Genomic DNA, 24,008 nt, shown 5'->3' on the forward strand with positions numbered 1-24,008 from the left:
AGGAAGAATAAAACATGTTAGTTTCCACACAAGTTTTGTTTCCAAAAAGAATAATAAAGGCTTTGTGTTTATGTGAGTGAATTAAGTTGTCAATAGTTATCAGATGAACCCTACTCCTGCCTTGTTTGGATGTACTCTGTGTACCTTTCTAGTTTGGAGCATAGATGGGCAATCCTCACCAACAGTACCATTAGTAGTCATGGCTAGCATCTGTCTTTGTCCCTGCTGTGACAGGTTGGAGTCCTTTCTTCTGGAAAACCCATGGGGATGTTGCTGTGGGGGTCACCATGGGGAACCAGAATTTTAACCAATTGCCAATGCAGCCTTGGGTCTCACTATTTCCCATAGTGACCCTTATTAGGGAACAGCAAAATTTGAATACTGGCATTTAGGAGCAGCAGAAGGCTTTTCAGTTTCCATTAATTTTAACTTATTTCTAATATGTTGTTGTGATCCATAGCTTTTACCAAGCCACTTGCAGTTGCTGAGCCTCAGATTTTACATCTATAAACTGGAGATATAATAGCATGACCCTGTTTAACATTGTCAAGGGGCGGGCAGCAAAAGAGGGCAGACTAATTGGAATTGCTGGGACTTTCTATGTGACTTTTCCTGTGAATCACCTTCTAACTCCTCATGTCTGTCCTTTGTTGGTGTTGACGCTTACAGCCCCTTCTTTCTTCTATATGACTCTATTACCTCAGATCTTCCAGCGGTTCATCACATTATGGGCAGTTATGTGTCTCTCTCCTTTCACTAAGAGGCTACTCCTGAGGATGGGGACTGTATGGCCTTAGCACACAGACTGCTGAGATAACTACACATAACATTTACTCACTTGGCCTTGAATCAATGCACAGATAAATAAATGTATTCATGCATTACCCTTCCCAGTGACAGCTATGGAATTTAACAGATGCCTCCTGGAGAAACCTTAATGCAAAGATGACAAACTTTGATTTCAGGCTGCAGGACAAGCTTCCAAGTAAATAAAAGGAATTGGGTGAAATAGTTGGGGCTTTATGTAATTTACCAATGAGGCATCCACCTACTGAGTCCAGTTTTATGCAACACTGGAGAATTTCTGGACAGAAGGACCTAAAGAACTGGCAACAAGTGACTATCACTTTCTGCAGAAGGGTTGATGTGTGAAAGATAAAAATAGAAGAAAGTGCATAAACACAGCTAAATGACTCCTGTTTCTTTGAGTTTTAAGAATAGTCAGGGTTTCATTTTTTACATAATCCATGGTTACACATACCAAGGAGACATAGAACATGGGTCTGAGTGGTGAAAATGAGCTGGTGAAATTTCCAGACCCTGGGTACTGGGATCTCTCCCATCAGGAATGTGGCAGAAATGTCACAGGTGACACTGACTGCTGTTATAGCCCTCCTCCTACCAGCTCCTCACAGCCCACTAGGAAATCTCCCACTGGTCAAAAAACAAGGAAGCCATCTTCTCTAACCCCCTTCGCCCCAGAAAAATGAAGCTCATATCATGTCTCTGGAGTCCTGTAGGCTATGTGTGTTGCCCAAAGTGACATTTGCCATGTTGGTGGTGGCTAAGGTGTTTGGGGTTCACTTGGCCCTCTGGGCTGCTATTCTCCCCTTCATATCCATTGTTCTTGGACTTGCAGTCTTTCCAGAGAGAGAGATCCATTCTCTGGTCATGAATCTGTCTAGCTGCTTGTCTACAGCAGGACCCTCTGAGGGTTGGAACAGGAAGCAGGATGAATTGATAAGCTTGGTGCAGCCATCACCAATTTGTCCATGTCTTACCTCACCTTTGAGGACCCCTTGTCAACAAAACCCTAATTGATTAGCCTGAATGTGCAGCAATGATGACCAAGGCACAGTCAGACCCTCTTGTTAAATTAATAATCCAGAAAGATAGAGTGGTCACCAAAGAGCCACAGGGAAGGGACACAGAGGGGACCCAGCAATATTACTTCTAGCAACTCAACTCCACCAATCTTTCTCAATGCCCACTATGCATACAGTGTTCTGCTAGGTACTAGGGACATAATGGTGAACTAATACCCAGACTGTGCCTTTGAGAAGCTCTTATCTGGTAAGGGAACTTGGTGTAGAGACCAACAGTGGTGCTGGGTGGTAGAGATGATACTGAATTCAGATTCAGATGCCAGCCATCTGACACCAGTAATTGAGAGCCAAGGAAAGTTGATTTATTCAAGGGCCAGCAGCCTGAAAAGACTATGGACTGATGTCACAAAGACCATCTTAACATCTCAGTGCAGTCAAGGGTTTTTATGATCAAGGAAGGGGAAAGCAGAACAAAGGAAACCAAAGGGAGGTTGGGGATTGTAGGTTCTCCATTGAGGGTGCTGTGTGTGAGTCAGCACAGCCTGCTCAATTACCGTCTTAGAGCCAGTCAAGTGATGGTCCAGTTTTGGTCATCCTGGTTTTATGGTCGAAGATGAGCAAATTTCCTGGAGCTGAAATGCCTGACGGCTGGAATCCACTTCCCTTCCTCCTAGACAGCTGTTTATCTGTAGCTACATGTAAATTTACAGGTCAACATTTACAGAAACAATATTAAAAGAATGGTGGGGTGAGTTATAAGGATAATAATAAAATTGCTTTCAGAGAATAAAAGTTGCCCAGTGGTGATGGAAGATGGTTTGACTTTAGGAGGTGGGCACACAGTACAATACACAGATCTAGTGTCATGGAAATGTACATTTGAAAACTATATGATCCATGTCCTAGCTGGTGTGATTCAGTGGACTGAACACCAGCCTGTGAACCAAAGGGTCACCAGTTCAGTTCCCAGTTAGGGCACATGCCTGGGTTTCGGGTCAGGTCCCCACTGGAGGGCATGAAAGAGGTAACCACACATTGATGTTTGTCTCCCTCTCTTTCTCCCTCCCTTCCCCTCTCTCTAAAAATAAAAAAGAAAATATTTTTAAAAAGAAAACTATATGATCCTATTAACAAATGTCACCCCAATAAATTTAATTAAATTTTTTTAATTTAAATTGTTTTATTATTGTTCAATTACAGTTGTCTGTATTTTCTCCCCACCCTTCCCCACCACCCCCTCCAAACCCACCTCCCTCCCTTGCTTCCACCCTTGTGGAAGCTACTGTTCCTGAAAACCCTTCTCCCCATTGTGCCCTCCCCCTCCCCTCTGGCTATTGTTAGATTGTTCTTAATTTCAATGACTCTGGTTATATTTTGTTTGCAGCCTTTCTTTTGTTGATTATGTTCCAGTTAAAGGTGAGATCATATGGTATTTGTCCCTCACTGCCTGGTTTATTTCACTTAGCATAAAGCTCTCCAGTTCAGCCATGCTGTGGAAAACGATATAAGCTCCTTTTTCTCTCTGCTGCAGAGAATTCCATTGTGTAAATGTACCACAGTATTTTGATCCACTCATTTGCTGATGGGCACTCAGGTTGCTTCCAGCACTTGGCTATTGTAAACTGTGCTGCTATGAACATTGGGGTGCATAGGTTCTTTTGGATTGGTGTTTCAGGGCTCTTAGGATATAATCACAGCAGTGGAAACACTGGGTCAGAAGGCAGTTCCATTTTTAGTTTTCTGAGGAAATTCCATACTGTTTTCCATAGTGGCTGCACCAGTCTGCATTCCCACCAACAATGCACTAGGGTTCCCTTTTCTCTGCATCCTCTCCAACATTTGTTTGTTAATTTGTTTATGTTGGCCTTTCTGACCTATGTGAGGTGGTATCTCATTGTGGTTTTAATTTGCATCTCTCTGATGGTTAGTGATAGTAAGTATCTTTTCATGTGTCTCTGGGCCCTCTGAATGTCCTCCTTGGAGAAGTGTCTGTTCAATCTTTTGCCCATTTTTTGAGTTTGTTTTTTTTTTTGCCTTCCTGGAGTGGAGTCATGTGAGTTCGTTATATATTTTGGAGATCTAGCTCTTGTCTGAGGTGTCTTTGGCAAATATATTTTCCCATACAGTTGGCTCTCTTTTCATTTTAATTCTGTTTCCTTTAGCAAGGCAGAAGCTTTTTGTTTTTTCAATTCTCTCCCTCAAAGTCATGATGATATCACCCTTCTCTCCCTCTTCTCTCTTTTTTTAAGATTATTTTTTATTTTTTTTTTTTAGAGAGGGAAGGGAGGGAGAAAGAGAGAGAGAGAAACATCAATGTGCAGGTTGCTTGGGGTCATGGCCTGCAACCCAGGCATGTACCCTGACTGGGAATCGAACCTGCGGCACTTTGGTTCACAGCCCACACTCAATCCACTGAGCTATGCCAGCCAGGAAGGCAAAAGCTTTTTAATTTGATGAGGTCCCATTTGTTTATTCTTTCATTTATATCCCTTGCTTTAGGGGACATATCTGTGAAGATGTTGCTGCATGGAATGTCTGAGATTTTCCTGCCAATGTTTTCCTCTAGGACTTCTATGATGTCATGGCTTATATTTAAGACTTTTATCCACCTTGAATTTATTTTTGTGTATGGTGTAAGTTGGTGCTCGAGTTTCATTTTTTTGCATGTAGCTGTCCAGCTCTCCCAACACCATTTGTTAAAGAGGTTATTTTTGCTCCATTTTATGCTGCTTCTCCCTTTGTCAAATATTAATTTACTGTAGAGACTTGGGTTTATTTCTGGACTCTCTGTTCTGTTCCATTGGTCTATGTGCCTGTTTTTATGCCAGTACCAGTGGTCTTGCAATACAGTTTGATCAAACTGTATCCCTCATGCATCCCTCCTGCTTTGTTCTTCTTCCTCAAAATTACTGCAGCTATTCGGGGTCATTTATGGTTCCATATAAATTTCTGAAGTGTTTGTTCTATATCTGTGAAATATGTCATGGGTACTTTAATAGGGACTGTATTGAATCTGTAAATCTCTTTGGGTAGTATGGCCATTTTGATTATGTTAATTCTTCCTATCCAAGGGCATTGTACATGCTTCCATTTGTTTTTGTCTTCCTTAATTTCTTTCTTTAGCGTTATATAGTTTTCTGAGTATAGGTCTTTTACCTCCTTGGTTAGGTTTGTTCCTAGGTACTTCATTTTTTTTGTTGCTATATCAAATGGGATTTTTTCCTGATTTCTGTTTCTAGCCTTTCATTGTCATTGTACAAAAATGCCTTTGATTTCTGAGTATTGACTTTGTGACTGGCTGTTTTGCCAAATTCATTGATTAGGTCCAGTAGTTTTTTAGTGGAATCTATAGGATTTTCTATGTACACTATCATGTCATCTGCAAACAGTGACAGTTTTGTTTCTTTCTTTCTAATTTGGATGTCTTTTATTTCTTTTTCTTGTCTGATTGCTGTGGCTAGGACTTCCAGTAGTAGGTTGAATAGGAGTGGTGAAAGTGGGCATCTTGTCTTGTTCCTGATCTTAGTAGGAAAACTCTGAGTTTTTTGTCCATTAAGTATGATGTTGGCTGTCTCTCAAATATGGCCTTTATTATGTTGAGGAATGCTCCCTCTGTTCCCACTTTGCTGAGTGTTTTTATCATAAATGGGTGCTGTACCTTATCAAATGCTTTTTCTACATCTATTGATATGATCATGTGGTTTTTGTCTCTGCTTTTGTTTATGTGATTACATTTACTGATTTGTGAATATTGTACCATCCTTGCATCCCTGGGATAAATCCCACTTGATCATGGTGTATGATCTTTTTATCATATTGCTGGATGTGGTTTGCCAATATTTTGTTGAGGATTTTAGCATCTATGTTCATCAGTGATATTGGCCTGAAGTTTTCTTTCTTTGTTATGTCTTTATCTGGTTTTGAGATTAGAACGATGTTGGCTTCATAAAAAGAGTTTGGGAATCTTACATCTTTTTTAATTTTTTGAAATAATCTGTGGAGGATGGGGGTTAGCTCTCCCTAAATGCTTTGTAAAATTCTCCTGTGAAACCATCTAGTCTGGGGCATTTGTATGTAGGAAGCTTTTTAATTACTGTTTTAATTTCATCAGGTGTTATTGGTCAGTTCAGGCTTTCTGCTTCTTCTTCATTGAGTTTTGGTAGATTATATTTTCCTAGAAATGTCCATTTCACCTAGGTTTACAAATTTCTTGGAATACAGTTCTTCATGGTAATTTCTTACAATCCTTTGTATTTCTATGGTATCAGTTGTAATCTCTCCTCTTTCATTTCTGATTGTGTTTATTTGGGTCCTCTCTTTTTGTTGATAAGTCTGCTTAAAGGCTTGTGGATTTTATTTATCTTTTCAAAGAACCAGCTCCTGGATTCATTGATCCTTAAAACTGTGCTTTTAGTCTCTATGGCATTTAATTCTGCTCTGGTCTTGGTTATTTCCTTCCTTCTACTTGCTGTGGGTTGTCTTTGTTGTTGTTCCTCAAGTTTTTGTAGGTGTAGGGTTAGATTGTTTGTTTGAAATGTTTCTATCTTTTTTTGATAGACCTGTATCACTATGAACTTTCCTCTCAGGACTGCCTTCACTGTGTCCCATAAGTTTTGGACTGTTGTCAGTTCATTTTTGTTTGTTTCCAGAAAGCTTTTGATTTCTTCCCTAATTTCATTCTTGACCTATTCATTGTTTAATAGCATACTATTCAATCTCCATGTTTTTGAGTGTTCTGGGGTTCTTCCCTTGAGGTTAGTTTCTAGTTTCAGTCCCTTGTGGTTGGAGAAAATGCTTGATATTATTTCAATTTTCTTGAATTTGTTGAGGCTTATTTTGTGTCCTATCATGTGGTCTATCTTTGTAAATGTTCCACGTGCATTTGAAAAGGATGTGATTTGCTTCTTTGGGATGAAGAGCTCTATATATATCAGTTAAGTCCATTTCATCCAGGGCATTGTTCATTGCCACAATATCTTTGTTGATGTTTTGTTTGGAGGATCTGTTCATTTTTGACAGTGGGGTGTTAAAATTTCCTACTATAATTGTGTTGCTGTCAATATCTTTCTTGAAGTCCTCCAAGATTTTCTTTATGTATTTGGGTACTCCTATGTTGCGTGCATATATATTTACTATATTTATTTCTTCTTTGTGGATTCTTCCCTTGAGTATTATGAAGTGACCTTCTGGGTCTCTCTTTATGGCTCTTTTTTGGAAGTCTATTTTGTCTGATATGAATATTGCTATCCCGGCTTTTTTTTCCTGTCCATTTGCTTGGAAAATTTGTTTCCAGCCCTTCACTTTCAGTCTGTGTAGGTCTTTTGTTCTGAGGTGGGTCTCCTGTAGTCAGCATATGTGTGGGTCATATTTTCTTATCCGTTCTGCTATTCTGTGTCTTTTGATTGGGGCATTTTATCCATTTACATTTAATGTTATTATTGATAGGTACTTATTCATTGCCATTTTTTGTACCTGTTACTCTCTCTTTCACTGTTTTTCTTCCTGTTTTTAAAGCAAACCCTTTGGCCTCTCCTGCAGAGTTGGTTTGGAGGAGGTATATTCTTTGAGGGGTTTTTTGTCCAGGAAGCTTCTTATTTGGCCCTCCATTTTCATTGAGAGCCTTGCTGGATAAAGTAGTCTTGGCTGCAGGCCTCTGGTTTTCGTTGCTTGGAATATTTCTAGCCATTCCCTTCTGGCTTGGAGCATTTCCATTGAGAAGTCAGTTGCTAGTCTTATCAGGGCTCCCTTGTATGTTACTTCCTGTTTTTCCCTTGCTGTCTTTAAGATTCTCTCTTTATCTTGGAATTTTGCCATTTTAATTATGAGGTGTCTTGAGGTGGGCCTCTTTGGGCTCCTCTTGATTGGGATTCTCTGTGTTTCCTGGATTTGTGTGACTTTTTCTCTCATCAAATTAGGGAAGATTTCCATCATTACTTTTTCAAACATATTTTCTATCCCTTATTCTTCTTCTTCTCCTTCTGGTATCCCTGTTATACGGATATTATTATGTTTCATGTTGTCCTGCATTTCTCTTAATCCCTCTTCATTCTTCATTCTTTCTTAGCCTCTTTTCCTTTTCTTGCTCATTCTGGGTGTTTTTTTCTACCTTGTCCTCCAGCTCACTGATCCGATCCTCTGCTTCATCGAGCCTGCATTTGATTCCTTCTACTGTGTTCTTTAGTTCAGAAAATGTTTTCTTCATTTTCTTTTGGCCCTTGTTGATAGTTTCTATTTCCTTTTTCATGTTGATACAGTTTGCAGTGAGTTCATTGTACTTTCCCTGTAGTTTTTGGTAATTCTCTGTGAGTTCATTGAGCTTCCTGATAACCACTGCTTAGAACTCAGTATCTGATAGTTGACTTGCTTCTATTTCATTCAGCATTCTTTCTGAGGCTTCCTCCTTTCCTTTCATTTGAGGATTGTTTCTTTGTCTTCCCATTGTTTGTAAGACTCTCCTTGTTAGCCTCTACTTCTTAAATTTATCTGTTCTCATTTCCTGGGTTTATGGTGTGAACTTCTATGGTAGAACACCAATGAGATTCAGTGGTGCCATCTCCTTGATCTCCCAAGCTCACTGGTCTTGGGCTGTCGTTTATGTTGACTCTGTATGTCTTTGGGTTTTGACTGCTGGTGGGTCTTTCTTTGGTGGGTCCTTCCCACCAACTCTTGGTGAGGGTCACTCTGTCTACCACCTCTTGTATACTGTTGTGCAGGTGTGGGCAGGTTGTGTTGAAGCTGGTCCCTTCTGTGTGCACAAGGTTTTGCAGATTCTCTTGTGCTCTTGTTCAGTTGTTTGTTCTGGGTAATTTCTCTGCTATTTAGTTGTATTTCCAGATAGGGCCTGGGTTGACTTAGTGTGGCTTTCACTCCCTCCTTCACCTTCTTCTGTTGTTATCTGTTGATAGTTCCTTTATTGGTGGGTTTCCTCTTCCAGCAGGTATCCTGGTGTTCACAGCTTCCACCTACTCTTTTTTGTGGTCAGTTTGAGAGGGAAGACAAAATGGTTTAACACAGAAAGAGTGTATTCTATGATATTTACAGTACCAGCCTGTAGAGAAGAGATAGGAGATCCTTTGACTATGTATAGTGTTAACCATGATATTTCACCCAACTAGCCATATTTTAGAAAGGGTGGAAAGAAGATGAGTCTCTTGTTGTGGGTGGGGGTTGGGAAGGATTGTGAGTTGGATCTAGAAAACAGTGAGCTTTGGGGAGGTCACATTATGAGGTAAAGTGAGAGTAAAGGATAAAAAATAGGTGTGGTGTGTGAGAAAATAGAATTAACCACAACAGTAATAGAGTTCAGGAAACCGTGAAGTGGGCTAACATCTGAGAGGGGTGCTGTATAGTATTTACAACTGTTTGGAACAGCTATTATTTACAATAATAATGGAGCAACAATCATATGACAGAATCTATGTGATCTGGATCACCAAAATAGGAAGTATAGGACCTAGAGTAGTGTGCTGATGGAACACAAGTGAAGTGAAAGACAGTAAATTAACAATATGCTATGAAAGAGAGAACCAAGGGAAACCAGTCAAACAATGCAATTTAACCAGCCAAGTGAAGAAGGCTAATCAGAAAGAAGAAGAATACAAAAATACTAATAAAATAAAAGATGTAAGAATAATTCAAAAATAATAATACAAATAGGCACTAACTTGCAAGTTCTCTGTAGTAGCAAAGTGAAATTTGCCTCACTGTCTCAGCTGTTGGGATGCCCCTTCTTTGGGTCCAACTCTGGTCTTTTGACAGTTCCAGGTTTTTTTGTCTCACTTGTGGGAATTATAAAAAGAAGAAGAAGAAGAAGAAGAAAGGAAGAAGAGATAAAAAGGGAAAAACAGGAAGAAGAAATAAAACAAGAAAGAAGGAAAGAGCAGAAGAAGGTGTTAAAAGATTAAAAATAAAAATAAATAAATAAAATTACTTTAAAAAAAAGCCTCCTGTTGTCTTGAAACTGGCCAAGCCAGTTTTGCTGTTCTTCCTGGCTGCAGCAGGCTGAGGGGAGATCGATTTCATTTTTCTCCCTTCCTAATCGGCAGTCAGTCAGCCTCCAACCCAGTTCCCCAGCAGCCTCTGGTCCCATTGGTTCAGGTACAAACTCTCCCCAGGGCTTCTGGTGTGGGCTTGGGGCCGCCCACAGAGTGCACTCTCCCTGGGTTGCAGGTATGTGCACTTGGCCTAGCTGCCTCCAGTCTCTCTGGTCCCTCAGGTCCCTCAGGTTTGGGTGTGCACTCTTCCCAGGGATATGGGAGTGTGAATAGGGCCTTCTGCAAAACCTCCAGAGGGAGTACCACATGGCTGTGTGGGGAGAAGGCAGGAGTGGCTGCTGCAGGAGAATTCCCTAAACAGTTGCCAAGTGCCTCTTTTTTCACTTTTTCTTTTTGAGAAATTTCAAGCCTGGCGCTCCACACAGAGGCCTGGCCTCTCACATAGCCCAGTTCTCCAACCAGACGGGACTATCCCAGTCAGGGCCCATCACAGCCCAACTCTCAACTCTCCCCAGCCAGTGTCCACAGACTCAGTGAGTTCTCACAGCCCCTGTGTGTTTGCCACTTAGTCCTTATTCCCCTCTCTGTGACTTCAGACAACCAGGTCTCTCCCAGTGCTGCTCAAAACTTGTTTGGCAGGGGAGGGAGCCGTCGACCCAGCCTCTCCCAAGAACCCTGTGGCAGAACAGGTGGGTGGTGGGTCTGGGGCTACAGCCACCCTGGTCCCTGTGCTGGTCCCAGGGACCTTCTTGTCCTGAAACACTCTCCTTACCATCTGGTTTTTCAAAGTCTTCTATACTTTTTGGTCTCCTGTCTTAATATATGCTGGGGTACTGTTGGCTGTTTGCTGTGTTCCTCCATAGATCAGCTAGGTGTTTCACCCATGTGCAGGGGGAAGTGGGCTCCACTCCCACCTACCTTGCTGCCATTTTCCTCAATAATTAATTTTAAAATATTTTTAAGTTTCCCAGAGGAAGAAGCAGTGATATCTGTTCAAGGAAGTTCATTAGGAAAGACTCCAAAAGAAGGGGTTCTGTCTGAGTTGAGTTTTGAAGGATGAGTAGGAGTCTTCTAGGGCATAGGGACTTTTCTTGGTAGAGGAAACTGTATAGGTAAAGATCTTGAGACTTAGCTTGTTTGAAGGATTTCCAGTCTTTTTTTACTGCAGGCAGCTATGGAGGCAAGGGCAGGTTAGAGATTTAAGGCCAGTGCTTCACCTGAGTTTCTGTAACCTTTGGGCATGCTGATAAAATGGAGTGAGTTGTTCATTGATTACTCAGAGAATATGAACTCAAGGGTGGTCAAAGTGGGAGTTTCCATGATGCTTTGCCAAATATTAAGGTCAAAGGTCACCTGCAGTTTGAGCACAGATGGTCTTTCTACTGGCTGCGGCTCTAGCCCCACCCTCTCTCCTACTATATAAACATCCAGTCTCATTGAATATCCACTGGGTGGGAAGGGAAATTCCTCACACCCAGGCCTGCTGAGAAGAGCACACGCTGCTGCAAGGAAAACTCAGAGGAGAGAATCTCGGGAGGAAAGTGGCCATGGACCTGATCCCAAGCTTTTCCACAGAAACTTGGGTTCTCCTGGCTACCAGCCTGGTGCTCATCTACTTGTGAGTAAACTGTCCAAGCTCATGTTCTCTGTAATCTTGGACTTGGGGAGCTCCCCAGGCCCCCCTTTTCCTTCTCTGTTTTAAAGATCCGATAGTCAATAAAGGGAAAGTTGCTTAAATTTGGAGAGATACAAACACCAAATGGGTTATTATTGATCTGACACTGATCTTTTGAGAAGTAATATCCCATCTACCCCCACCTCCCAATTTCTGTGGCCCACAGGCTTTGGTGACATTATTTACTCCTAGGGTAATTTTCTGAATGACTGCCAGTCTGGTTAGACCTAGACTAATTAACCAGAATTCAGCAGAGGTAGATTAAAAATAATGGGCTTCTGGGCCCTGGCTGGTGTAGCTCAGTGGATTGAGTGTGGGCTGTGAATGGGGAGCTGGACACTGTCCCCTTCTCTTCACACTAGCTCTTCCCTTTATTCAGTGTCTCTCCCCTGACACTCTCCTCCTAAGACTCAGTTCCATCACCCTATAATAGGCAGAACTATTGAAGTATTCCCCTTCATGAGAAACTAGAGCAGAAGAATCTTGCAGAAATCTTGACATTGTATTCTTTTATTTCACCTTCATCTCCTAGTCTTTGCAGGGAGTTAGCATCATTAAAGAGATTTATTTTCTTCCTGACGTGAAATCTACTAATAGCCTGTAAAGGCAAAAACCCACAAGCCAATTTGTACTTAAATATTTTTTTCCAGTAAGTTGCAGTAGAAAAGGATAAACCAGATCATCTAGCAGAGGAATTCCTTTCAAGAGTGGGATTCTTGGCATCACAGAGCAGGTTGGGACAGGAGGTATTTTGGACACGTGGGTAGGGAAGGCCCCCTCCACTTCCTGTGCGACTTGTATCTAAATTTCCCTTTCATAAAGAGTAGGAGTCATGATGACTTGAATATAGAAAATATAAATATTATTTTAATTCTTCGAAAGAAATGTTATAAATACTGGGTATCATGGAAACATATTTTCTGTCTGATGACATTTTAGCATTAATTGATAGTGTTTAACTTCATTCTATTCAATATTAGATTTTTTTTACTGAGATAAGACTATTTCTAGCATGTTCTTTCTGTAGAATAAAAGAGGCTGTTGGTCCAGGATTTGTGGCTACAAAGCTGTGTAAGTAACCTCACCCAAGTAGAATGTACAAACACATACATGCATGACATAGATTGTATATATATGTATATTTAAATATACTTGTCTAACTGGTTATTTTAATCTCACAGTGCAGGTGAGTAAGCAAGATTGAGAGGTAGTGGTGGTAAGACAGGTCTTCTGGAAGAAGTGGAAGGATATTTCTTTCAGAAACCCTGACCTCACAGGGCAGCAGGGTAGACATCTCTTCTGCTTGAACCTGGGGATAGGGACACCATCTAAGTCACACCATGTGGTCTGTATGGCAGTGGGACTGTCACTAGATGCTGTAACCACTCGATAAATAAATTTGGTGCCTTAGGAGACACTGGTACAGCTGTGAGTCAGTTGCTGTAGACAGACCATGCCCTCTTATAGCCATGCAATGTAAATGCAACAGAAATGACTGGCTTTACCAAAAGCAGCATTACTCTACCAAAAAGGGGAAAGCTGGAAAAAAGCCATGGAATTCACCCAGGCCATCCTCTGCCTTGCTATGGAGCATGTGAGTTTAGATACCAGACCAGGTCCCTGGGAGGATCAACATTGCTGACACATTCACTCAAGTGCTTGGCCTCACTTGAGAGTTCATGGAGCATGATGAAGTTCAGAAGCAAAAGTGGGTTCAATTGATTTGCTGTGGTTGTCATGGCAAAGGAAGAACTGGGGTGGGACTATCCGAGGGTCTTGACAGTCAATGCACACAACTTCACCAGGTTTCTGGAGGAAGGATGCACATACCCACGTGGGCCTGGCTCAGGTGCCTCTGCCATTCTTGAGCATGAGTCCTTTTATGCATTATTTTACTTTTTTTCATCATTTATTATAAGATCATTAATATTGCACAGAATGTTAGAAACCTATACTTTCTTAAAGACCAACCTCCAAAGAAGAAAAGACAAAGTTGTAATTCAGCTTTCTGAAACATATTTTATGTTGTTTAGCACATTTTTTGCAATAAACAGGAAGGTGCAGAAGTCTGGAAGGCCCCTTTTAGTGGAACGTGCTGGTAGGGCATGCTGAACAGTTATACAGAGCCTCCTTGTCGGCCATACTTTTCTAATTTGCCTCTGTGGCGTGAGTCTTGTAGGCCCAGCAACTTCACCCTTAAAATGGTTGTCAGCAGCCTCTTTCCTCAGCCTCTCCTTGCCCTCCATCTTCCATCTCTCAGTGATGCTGGAGTGGGAAGGCTTGCAAGGATTCAGAACCCCCAGCTATGAAACGCCACACATGACACAGGAAAGATGAGTCACAGGCAGGCCTACCATGGGAAGCAGCAGCCTTACTGGGACTTTGAGATAGCTGACACACAGAAGCAGTAAACAAACTGCTTTCTGACTGGCCTCCTTGAGAAAATGAGGGAGTCTGGCACTGGGCTTTGCAGGTGAGGATCACAGGCTGGAAGACCAGATACCTCGAGGGGAAGAATGGCCTGGAAATGCACCTTTACTCATTGTTACCTTTATACAGTTTCATTCAGGAAACACATGGGTCCATCACCCTTCTCTAGAGCTCAAGTCAATCACATTGCCTCACAACACAGACTTGGGTGTAGCTCACAGGCACTCACGTTTCTACAAGGCCAGTGGAAGCTTTGAACACAGTTTTCATTCTGTGGGTAAGATCACTGTAGCTATTATAAGGCCTTCCTATGGTGATACACAAGTATATAAGTAAAGCCAAATCTTAAAACAGAGTCATGGCATAGAGGGAAGTAAAGCTTAAAAGTCACTGAACAAACTGTAAGGACACTGTCTCGGTAGGCTCACAGTAACTCTCTGCTATTGAGTGAGTGCAGTTAAGCAAAATCTCATCATTGGAGCAGAATTTATTTTGTGTGTGTACATAGAATACAATCTCAATGTCACTGAAGAGTTAACTCACTAAAAAAATGACTGAATTTTCTAGAAATATTCCAATGTCTCAGGAGTATTCCCAATGGAAACATTTAACAAGTCCTCATTCATATTGGGTCCATGAAACTTCAGCCTCTTTTTTCTAATCTGTACTTTTTGTGTGTCTCACAGTGGAAGTGGCAAAGGAGGTGAGAAGGGAATGTAGTTATTGCTGTTGGAATTGTTGTTACTATTGATTGCCTACATGTTCATTCCCTAGCTTGACTGGTCCAGTTCTGCACCTGTTCCATTAACCCCATAACATGGTTTTCTCCTTCACTTTAAAGATATGGGACCCATTCACATGGAATTTTTAAGAAGCTGGGAATACCTGGGCCAACGCCCCTCCCCTTTGTGGGAACCGTCCTGGGCTATCGTAGGGTGAGTGTTGTTTGAGCTTCCTCTTTTGCTTCTCATGGTTACAAATCGCAGTTGAGTTCCATAGCAAAAGGGCTGTCCTCAAGGGAAAGTTCTGAGGTTTCACACTTTCCAGAAAAGGCATCTTAGGTGCCACCCAGCACAGCACCAGGTTTACCCAGGGCTCTACATCAGCTGTGCCTTGGTTGTGCAGCAGAGCTCTCTGGCTGATTCAGGACTTGACTTGATATTCCAACATTTGTGTCTCCAGAGGAGAATTTTCCTTCTGCCAGGTGCAGGCTCCCAGGAAGACATAACTGTACTGAGTATTAGGAGAAAAGTATAAAGGGGTGCCTGGTAGTGCCTCATGAAATTGACTATGCTAGAGTCAGACTTTTCTGTTCATAGGCTACACTCTGGGTAGCCTTTTTTTCCTTCTTCCTCCTGGACAGCTGTGAAATTTCAGTGTATGAGGCAGCCCAAATATTCACCATTGGGTAATTTGCACATACATCCTTGAATTCTCTCAAGAATGGCTAAATCTCTGCTGATATTTTCATGGTTCTAGCTCACCCTTTGGTTCCCATGACATCTTTGTGGGACTTGAAATATGGAATAAGAGCTTTCTGCTTTACTTCTCCACCATCAAAGAAGGTAGCTTATGGCTGAATCTGAGAGGGAGTGGGTATAACTGATGTAAGATGGTGTTTGTCTCTTCACCCTCTAAAGGAGTTGTGTGGGGTTGTTTTTGTTTTTTTTTTTTTTTTTTTAACAAAAGCCCAGTTGCTTATAGAAAGTCATTAGGAAGAAGATGATTTGACAAAGTTATTAAAATTTTTTAGTTTATCCTAATGGAATGAACACAGTGACACATGGCCTATGAATTTTGGTAAAATCTTTGTGATTGACTCAGTCCTGATGCTTTGCCTGGGACCCGACCCTTGGACAGAAAGCAAGAGCTCTCATTCCTTAGGCCAGCAGGCAAAGCCTGTGTGCAAGCTGCTCTGTGCCTCAGATTTTCTTTCCTGCAAGGGAGAGGCTCGTTTCTCAGATTCTAATTCTCTCAGCTGTGGTCTCACTGCCTATCTTAGTCTAGAACTTCCCATAGTTTTTGCCTCTGATAAGGCGATATTTTCCTTTCTACTATTCCCAGTCAACTCCTTCCAGATACACCCCAGGATCCACATTTCTGGAACTTCTTTTGTATAGTTAAAGGATCCAATATCACAACTGAAACTTAGCAATAGGAAGATGTGTTCTTTTTTAATTACAGAATTTAAAAATCAAAGAAAGCATTTCAGTTTGTTGTGTCCTCGTGCTGTTCTGGCATTTCCCCATCTTTTCCATGTTGATCTAGAAAACTGGAAAGCAAGTACTTTCTCATTCATTCATTCACTCACTTACTTTCTCAACACACATGCCTCAGACTTACATAAATCTGTTAGACTACAAAAGGTCACTGGTGATAAACTTCCTCATTCTGCTAGAATTCAGAAAGGTCAGGTGAGAGAAATAAAAAGCTGCTTAATTAGTCACGAGATGAAAGAGTGTGCAGGCCACTCTTACTCTCCCTCAGCTTCAGTCCTGGAGTCTATGGAGGTAATAATTCCAGGGATTATGGGGTTTTAGAGACAATACATGCACAACAAAACCCTTCTGAAAGACAGGAGTTACTTAGTATCAAACACAAAAGTAAATCGAGTATCATCACTACTTAGAGAAAATTCAAGAGTGATTTTAAATTCTCTACAGCAAATATCTCCTCTGTTTCCTCTCTGTTCCCCAAGACACCGCTGAATAAGAGCTTCCCTCTATCAGCCAGTGAAACACAGAAATGCAGTCCATCTGAGTTCATGGGATTCGAGTCATTTGGTCCCAGTGAGAGGTAGAGGTCAGTACATTCAGATTAGTAATCTGATTTTATTTCTCCTTGCAGGGTTTTGCAGAATTTGACCAGCAATGTTTTAAGAAGTATGGAAGAATGTGGGGGTGAGTACTGGGGAAACTCCCGGTGGATATACTTGCTGTTAGGATGAGGGCCCCATGGTGTGGAGGACAGTCTCAGCCCAGAGCCTTTCAGGATGAAGCACCTATGGTAAAGGTTTTGGAGGCTTGTCCTACCAGGGATCCCAGATGTCACCAGGTGCCCAGGTCTGCATTCTGAATCCAGTTGGGGAGTTGCAGGTTGTCATTACTCTCCAGACTTCAATGGCCTAGGGACTCCTGTCATCACCTTCTGTCCAGTCTCCTTATGCTCCTCTTCTCCAATTTTCCTCCCTTAGGTCTCCTTTCATTGGATGAAATGCATTATTTCAGACCCTTCTAATATAGGCTCATAAATGCCTATTACAACTCCTTTCCACATGATTGACTATTAATTAAAAGCCCAAATCCTTCATTTTAAATTTGGACTTGTTATGTCATTGGAAAAAGGCTGTGGCTATAGGTAAACAGAAAGGGAAACCATATCTACTCGGCTTTTTAAAATTTCTCTGTAAATAATAGAGTTTGGGTTTTTAAAAAAATTTAACGCAACCTTTCTCAATAGAGGTTTAGTTTATGCAAGTATTGCTTTATGTACTCTGCTCTGCTAACTTTGAAGAGATGTAGGATATTTCTAAACCACACTGCTCCCTGGTGGGCTGATGGACTTGAGAATTTTGTAAAGTGGCCTCAGGCAGTCACAGGGGCTGTTGCTGTTAGGAGCTGCTGGAGGGGTGGTGGGTGCAGCTGGAGAGGGCTTGCCCTGCTGCTGGCAGATGTAACCTGCTTGGAGCCCGGGGCCAGTTATGACCCACATGTACAATAAATATAAGTAATGAAAGGAAAATATCTGTAAATGAATTATACATGCTCCTCTGTGTTTTTTATTCTCTTTGTTGTTTGTTTTAAATATTTATAAATTTGATTCTACCAAGGGCCTCTCTTTAGCAATTAAAATATTTCCTTTAAGCAATTGTAAACTAGTAATCAAATTTTAGAAAAAGAGCATAGAAATCATTCATATTTCTGCTATACCTTTTTGAGCATTCCAAGTCTTTTTTATTTGCAGACTCATTTTTACATATTTGTGATCAGTATGTCTACATTTTTCATCTAATATTCTGTCGTTTGCATTTTTATGTTTTCTATTATTTTCAAAACTATATCTTTTTTATTTTTCATTATATTTTTCCATTACCAAAAGTGTTATTTTAAGTGACTGAGTGGGTAGGCTTTCCTCACTATTTTTATGTTCTCACATCATTTACTTGTCTTTATCTATTTACTAACTTAACTTCCTTTTTGATATGAAATATTTTAAGCATACAAAAAATGGTAAGAATGGTATATGAAATGCCAAAGTACATGACCTAGGTTAAAATGTTCTCATGTTATTTCCAACAATGATCACAAGCAATATGGGTTATGTCACATCAGGATGAAAGTCTGGACTTTCAGACGTGGCTCCAGCTGCAGAAGCCGCCTTGTTAAACTGAATGAGCTCTGCTTTCCCGACACAGGTTCTATGACGGCCGACAGCCTGTGTTGGGTATCACCGACCCAGACCTTATCAAAACTGTGCTCGTGAAGGAATGCTATTCTGTCTTCACAAACCGGCGGGTAGGTGCCCATTTTTGTTTACATTAATTTTCATTTATTTTATTTTTAATTTTTAATATTGAAATAATAATAGATTAATTGGAAGTTACAAACAAAAGTCCAAGAATGTCCCATACATTTTATTTTGTTTCCCCATCTAGTAATATCTTTTACTGGTATAAGTACAGTACAATATCAAAGAAGGAAATTGACATTGACACTGTATTTACAGAGCTTATTTAGATTTCATCTAAATTTATCATATATATGTATATTTGTGTAACTATTATCACAATCAGTATACAGAACTGTTCCATCACCATAAGTTCTCCCTCTTTTTATTCTTTTATGTTTATAATGTGTAGCTTGACTTTTCCTTTTATCAGGGTCTTTAGCAGAGCAAATATATTTTTACTATTGATGAAGCCAATTTATCCACTTTTAATAGGTTGTACCTTTTTAAAAAACATTTTATTAAAGGCAATCTTGGCTGGAGGTCCCAGCTTTTCATGACTTTGAATATTCCTTGCCTATCCCTTTCCAATCCCTTGTTGCTTGCAAAATTTCTTTTGAGAAATCACCTGACAGCCTTAGGGGAACTCCCCTGTAAGTAGCTATTGCTTTTCTCTTGTTGCTTTTAAGATTCTCTCTTTATCTTTAACTTTTGGCATTTTAATTATGATGTGTCTTACTGTAGACCTGTTTGCGTCCATCTTGTTAGGGACTCAGTGCTTCCTGGACTTGCATGTCTATTTCCTTCACCAAATTAGGGAAGCTTTCTTTCATTTGTTTTTCACTTCCATTGTTTTAGACTTCCAATTTCCTGCTCTTTATCTTCTCCTTCTAGCACCCCTAACATGCGAATGTTGATTTGCTTTAAGTGGTCCCAGAGGCTGCTTGCACTCATTTTTTTCGGATTCTTTTTTCTTCTTCTTGTTCCACTTGGCTGTTTTTTTTGTTGTTGTTGTTTCTTTGTGTTTCATATCATCATTTTAATTCTTGGCTTCAACCACTCTACTGTTGATTCCTTGTAAATTGTTGATTTCCATTAGTATATACTTCATTTCTGCCTGGCTCTTTTTTAACTGTTGAAATACTCACTGAGTTATTTTAGCATCCTTTTAACCAGTGTTTTGAATTCTGTGTCTGACAGATTGCTCATCTCCATTTTGTTTAATTCTTTTTCTGGAGATTTGACCTGTTCTTTCACTTGGGACATGTCTCTTTGTCTCCTCATTTGGCATCCTCCCTGTGTTTGTTTCTGCATATTAGGAAGAGCTTCTACAACTCCCTGTCTTGGTAGTATAGGCTGTAGGTCCAGTGGCACTGACTCCCCTATTACCCAAGCTGGGTACTTGAGGCGCGCCATTCATGTGGGCTGAGTATACCCTCCCCTTGTAGTTGAGCCTTGATTGCTGTTGGCAGGTCAATGGTAGGGATGTACCCAGGCCAGTCAGCTGCAAGGACTGTCTGTGACCACTGACCACCAACCTCTGCCCTCTGTAGAGGATCAGATGTGCAGGGACAGGGTGGTGGTGCCCAAGGTTGTCTGTAGCTGTCTTCTGAGTGTGCAGGCTCTGGGGTTTCCAGGGTGGTGCAGGGCAGGGTCAGCCCCTACCTGTGTCCCACCTGGGGCCATATGTGAGCAACAAAGTAATCTGCAGCTGGCGGCTACTTGTGCTGGGCTTGGAGGTTCCCAGGCAAAGCCAAACTGTGATCCAAAGCTGGCAGCTGCCAGTGCTGGACCTGGGCCACTTAGCCAGAGGTAGGGGGCTGGGGTCAGGCCCATAAGTTGGGTGGGGTGGAGCCTCAGGTAAATGCCAAGGCAGGGCAAACAGTGTAAGCCAAGTTGTTAGAGCCTCATATATGTCTCTCACCTGCTGAAGCTGTGGCTCTGTAAGGGGAGGGCTCAGAAAAGGCACAATGGCCTTACCCTACCTTTCTGTCTGGTAGAGAGCTGTCCCCCAGCTCTCTCCCTGACACTTCAGTTCCTCTCCATATGCTACTGTTGCATTTCAAGCTGTTACCCCAGTGGTTCTAGAGCTCAGAGGAAGTGCATCTGTGTAAGTTCAGCAGGGGCCCTTTAAATACAACTGCCAGGGAGTCCAGTAGTGTTTGTTTGTTTGTTTGTTTGTTTGTTTGTTTGTTTGTTACCGACTCCAATCCCACTGGTTTTTACAGCCAGAAGTTATGGGGGCTTATCTTCCTGGCACTTGTACCCTGGGCTGGGGGGTCTACTGTGGGGCTGGGACCCTTTGCTCCCAAGATAATCCCCCTTGAATTCTTATCCACCACACGTGGGTGTGGGACTCACTCATTCCAGGTGTCTGTGTCTCCTACCCTTCTGGATTGTTGTGGTTTCTTTAGTTCCACAGTTTTTGGATTTCCATTTAACTTGAATTCTGAGGGTTCTGAGAAATCATTGGTCTGTAATTTAGTTGTAATTTTGATGTGGTTGTGTGAGGAGGCCAGCCATGTTTACCTATGCCTCCATCTTCAGGGTGTGCCTTTAGTCCCAATTCTGAAAACTCTTCATTAGACAAAAGATTTCCTTCTATTTCCCTAAATGTTATATAGTTTATGTTTTACATTTAAATCTATAATCCATTTTGTTCTGATAGTTGTATAAAGTGTGAAATGTAGGTCAAGGTTCTTTATTTCCTGAATGGATGTCTGGAAATTTATTTGCTGTAGCACCATTTGTGAAAAGGCTATCCTTCCTCCTCAAACAGCTTTTGAACTATTTCAAAAATTAATTGGGCCTAAATGTGTGCAGGTATTTCTCATTCTCTTCTGTTCACTGATCTGTGTATCTGTCCTCCAGCAGTACCACACAAACTTCATTACCTTAGCTACATGGTCATTCTTAGCATCTAGAATGACTCCTTCCACTTTTTTCAGAATTGTTTTAGCTATTCTATATCTTTTACCTCTCCATACAAATTTAGAATAAGCTTACCTATGTTACAAAAAATTGTTGAGATTTTGATAAGAATTGAAAACAATCATATAGATCAATTTGGGGAAAATCTATAATTGTTACTAGGTCAAGTCTTTCAATCCAAAAGCACAGTATATCTCCACATTTATTAGACTTCCTTCTGTTCCTTTCACCAATATTTTGTAGTTCTCAGCATAGAAATCCTATACACATTTTGTTAAATTTTTACTTAAAGTATTTTATTTTCTTTGGAGTGATAATAAATGGTATTGTATTTTCAAATACTCATTCTTATTCCATAAAAATGTGGTTGAATTTTGTTTGTTGATCATGTATTCTACAACCTTACTGGGCTCATTTATTAGTTCTAGACTTTTCTTTTAATATTCCTTAGGATGTTTCACATTGATAATTATGTCACCTGAAAACAGAGATGCTTTATTTTTTCCTTTTCATTCCAGTATGCCTTTTACTTCTTTTTGTCTTCCTGCACTACCTAGAACTTCCAGTATGATGTTATATAATAGTGGTGTGAGGGAACATTTTGGTTTCTAATCTTAGGGGAAAGTATTCTGGTTTTTGTCACTTTTAGTTGATATATTTATTCACAACAAATAAAATGTATATACTTAAGTATGCAATGTGACATTTTGATATATGCATACACTGTAAAATGATTACCACAAATGAATTAACATATCCATCAGTGTGTGGTAAGAACACTTAACATCTACTGTCTCAGTGAATTTCAAGTATACAATACAATATTATCAATTAAAGTCACCATGTTGTACATTAGGTCTCCAGAACTTACTTATCTTATAACTGAATTTGTAGCCTTTGATCAGTATCTTTCTTCCACACTCCCAGGTTCTTATAGCCATCATTCTGTCCTGTTTCACTTGGGCTGACTTTTTAAAATTCCATGTACAAGTGAGATCACACAGTCTATGTCCCTCTCTGTCTGATGTAATTCACTTAGAATTTTGTTCTCCAGGTTCATGTGTGTTATTGCAAATGGAAGGATTTGTTTCCTTGATTCTTCATGAACTGGTAGCCTTCATTAGTGTCTGTGTATTTGAAGAAGTCATCAATTCTTCCAAACTTTATGAAATAATTTAAATAAGTAAAGAACTTTACCTGTGGTTCGGGACATACTGGAGTGTTCTTTGGCCCTCAGTGCTAATGTGACTCCAGAACAGGAGAGTATGGTTGGCTCAGGCAGTTGGAATTCATAACATCATCAACTGCATGATCCTGGGCAGCATGAACTATTGAGGTTCCACCATAGCTGCAAGGGCTATTGGGGCCTTCAACAGCATCAACAGGGCCACTGGCCAAAAACTCAGTCAGGCAAAAATAGTGGCCAAAGTTGCTGGTAAGAGACACTCATTAGTTGGGACTAGCTGCAGGCATATGCCCAATGATAAGGGCCAGCACCAGTGGCAGGAACCAGGGCCAACTGTGGGCATAGAATTTGCTTAGAGTGTTTGGGCCATTAGTGTGCACTGACATGTGGCATGAACAGGCTGCAGGCACATGCACTGCAGTGACTGGAGTTGAGGCAGGCAATGAGCAGGTGTGTAGCTGCAAGGGTTAGCTGTGGGCAAATGTGGTTTAGTCCACTGACAGGAGTCAGAGCTAACATCAGGTCTCTGAACAACTGCAGGTATTATACACATGCACAGCCACATACGCCAGGGCTGGCTGCTGGAGTAGATCCCATGACTTGGGATGGTAGCACAACCTGGGGCAGCTCTAGTGTGTGTGAAGGGTGGTAAGGCAGGACTCAGGCTGCTATAATCGGCAAATGTGAAAACCTGTGGAGCTATCAGCACCAACATTGGCAGGGTGTTCACAGTGGCTGTGCTGGCTATTGGTTTCCCCAGCAGCAAAGTCTGTTGGGGGTCTTCTCCAGAGCATGATGTGGAAAACTTCTTGAGTTAACTACTGAACTCTCCTAGGCCTATTTTTGTTTGTGGTTAGATGTCTAATTGTTCTTTGTGGGGCAACAGACATTGGAGTCTCTAACTCTGCCATCTTGCTGATCTTACTCCAGGTTTTCATTATTAAATGTGATGTTAGTTGTACATTTTTTGTTTACGCTGTTTATCAAGTTGAGAAAGTTTCACTCTATTCCTAGTTGGTAAGTTTTTATCATGAATATGTACTGGAGATTTTTTTTAAACAAAATACAGTGTTAAAAGTGAGAAAAAAGTCTCAAGCAGGTTGGCTTTGTAGGCCAGTCCCAACCTTCTATCCCTGGTGGGAAAATGTAAAAGAAAGGATTTCCCTATAATTGTATCTTTTTTAAGTAATAGCAAATAGATTCCTAATATTTTCAGTATTAACTACATTTTTTAATCACCATGTTAAGACATCTTTTTTTCAAGTTGTTCATGCTAAAGATATAAGTAAAGACAGAAATGGTCTGAGGCAACATACAGTTTACCAAGGCTGTTTGGATATCAGTCAAGAATCCCTTTCTATCCTGCACAGCCCTGCAGGAGGTACTAGGTCTTATTCCTATCTGTTCCCTTGGAATAGCAGTTTCCCAAACACATGGGTCATTTGCCTTGAAAAACTGATTGGAATAAATATTGGAAAACACATCAGGTGGCTTGATATCTCCTCCACCTTCACAGGATG

General features: G+C 40.9%; 2 protein-coding genes across 6 annotated transcripts in view; both read left to right on the forward strand.

Annotated features, from left to right (window-relative positions):
• Positions 1-24,008, forward strand: part of LOC114492349 (cytochrome P450 3A12) — a 192,284-nt gene that overhangs the window by 111,454 nt on the left and 56,822 nt on the right. The gene's annotated exons all lie outside the window — the stretch shown is intronic.
• The window catches only part of LOC114492360 (cytochrome P450 3A12-like), a 37,167-nt gene continuing 24,408 nt past the window's right edge, over positions 11,250-24,008 (forward strand). The window contains exons 1-5 of one of the 5 annotated variants that reach the window (XM_028506611.2): positions 11,250-11,438; positions 14,767-14,860; positions 16,449-16,458; positions 16,783-16,825; positions 18,340-18,439. In XM_028506611.2, the coding sequence (XP_028362412.1) occupies positions 11,368-11,438; positions 14,767-14,860; positions 16,449-16,458; positions 16,783-16,825; positions 18,340-18,439 (318 nt within the window). In that variant the 5' untranslated portion in view covers positions 11,250-11,367. Of the gene's footprint in view, positions 11,439-14,766; positions 14,861-16,448; positions 16,459-16,772; positions 16,826-18,339; positions 18,443-24,008 lie in introns of those variants that run through there. The other 4 variants (XM_028506604.2, XM_036019884.1, XM_036019885.1 and 1 more) reach the window with 4 other exon arrangements.

Source organism: Phyllostomus discolor, chromosome 3 (genome assembly GCF_004126475.2).
Source record: "Phyllostomus discolor isolate MPI-MPIP mPhyDis1 chromosome 3, mPhyDis1.pri.v3, whole genome shotgun sequence".
NCBI classification, from domain to species: Eukaryota; Metazoa; Chordata; class Mammalia; order Chiroptera; family Phyllostomidae; genus Phyllostomus; species Phyllostomus discolor.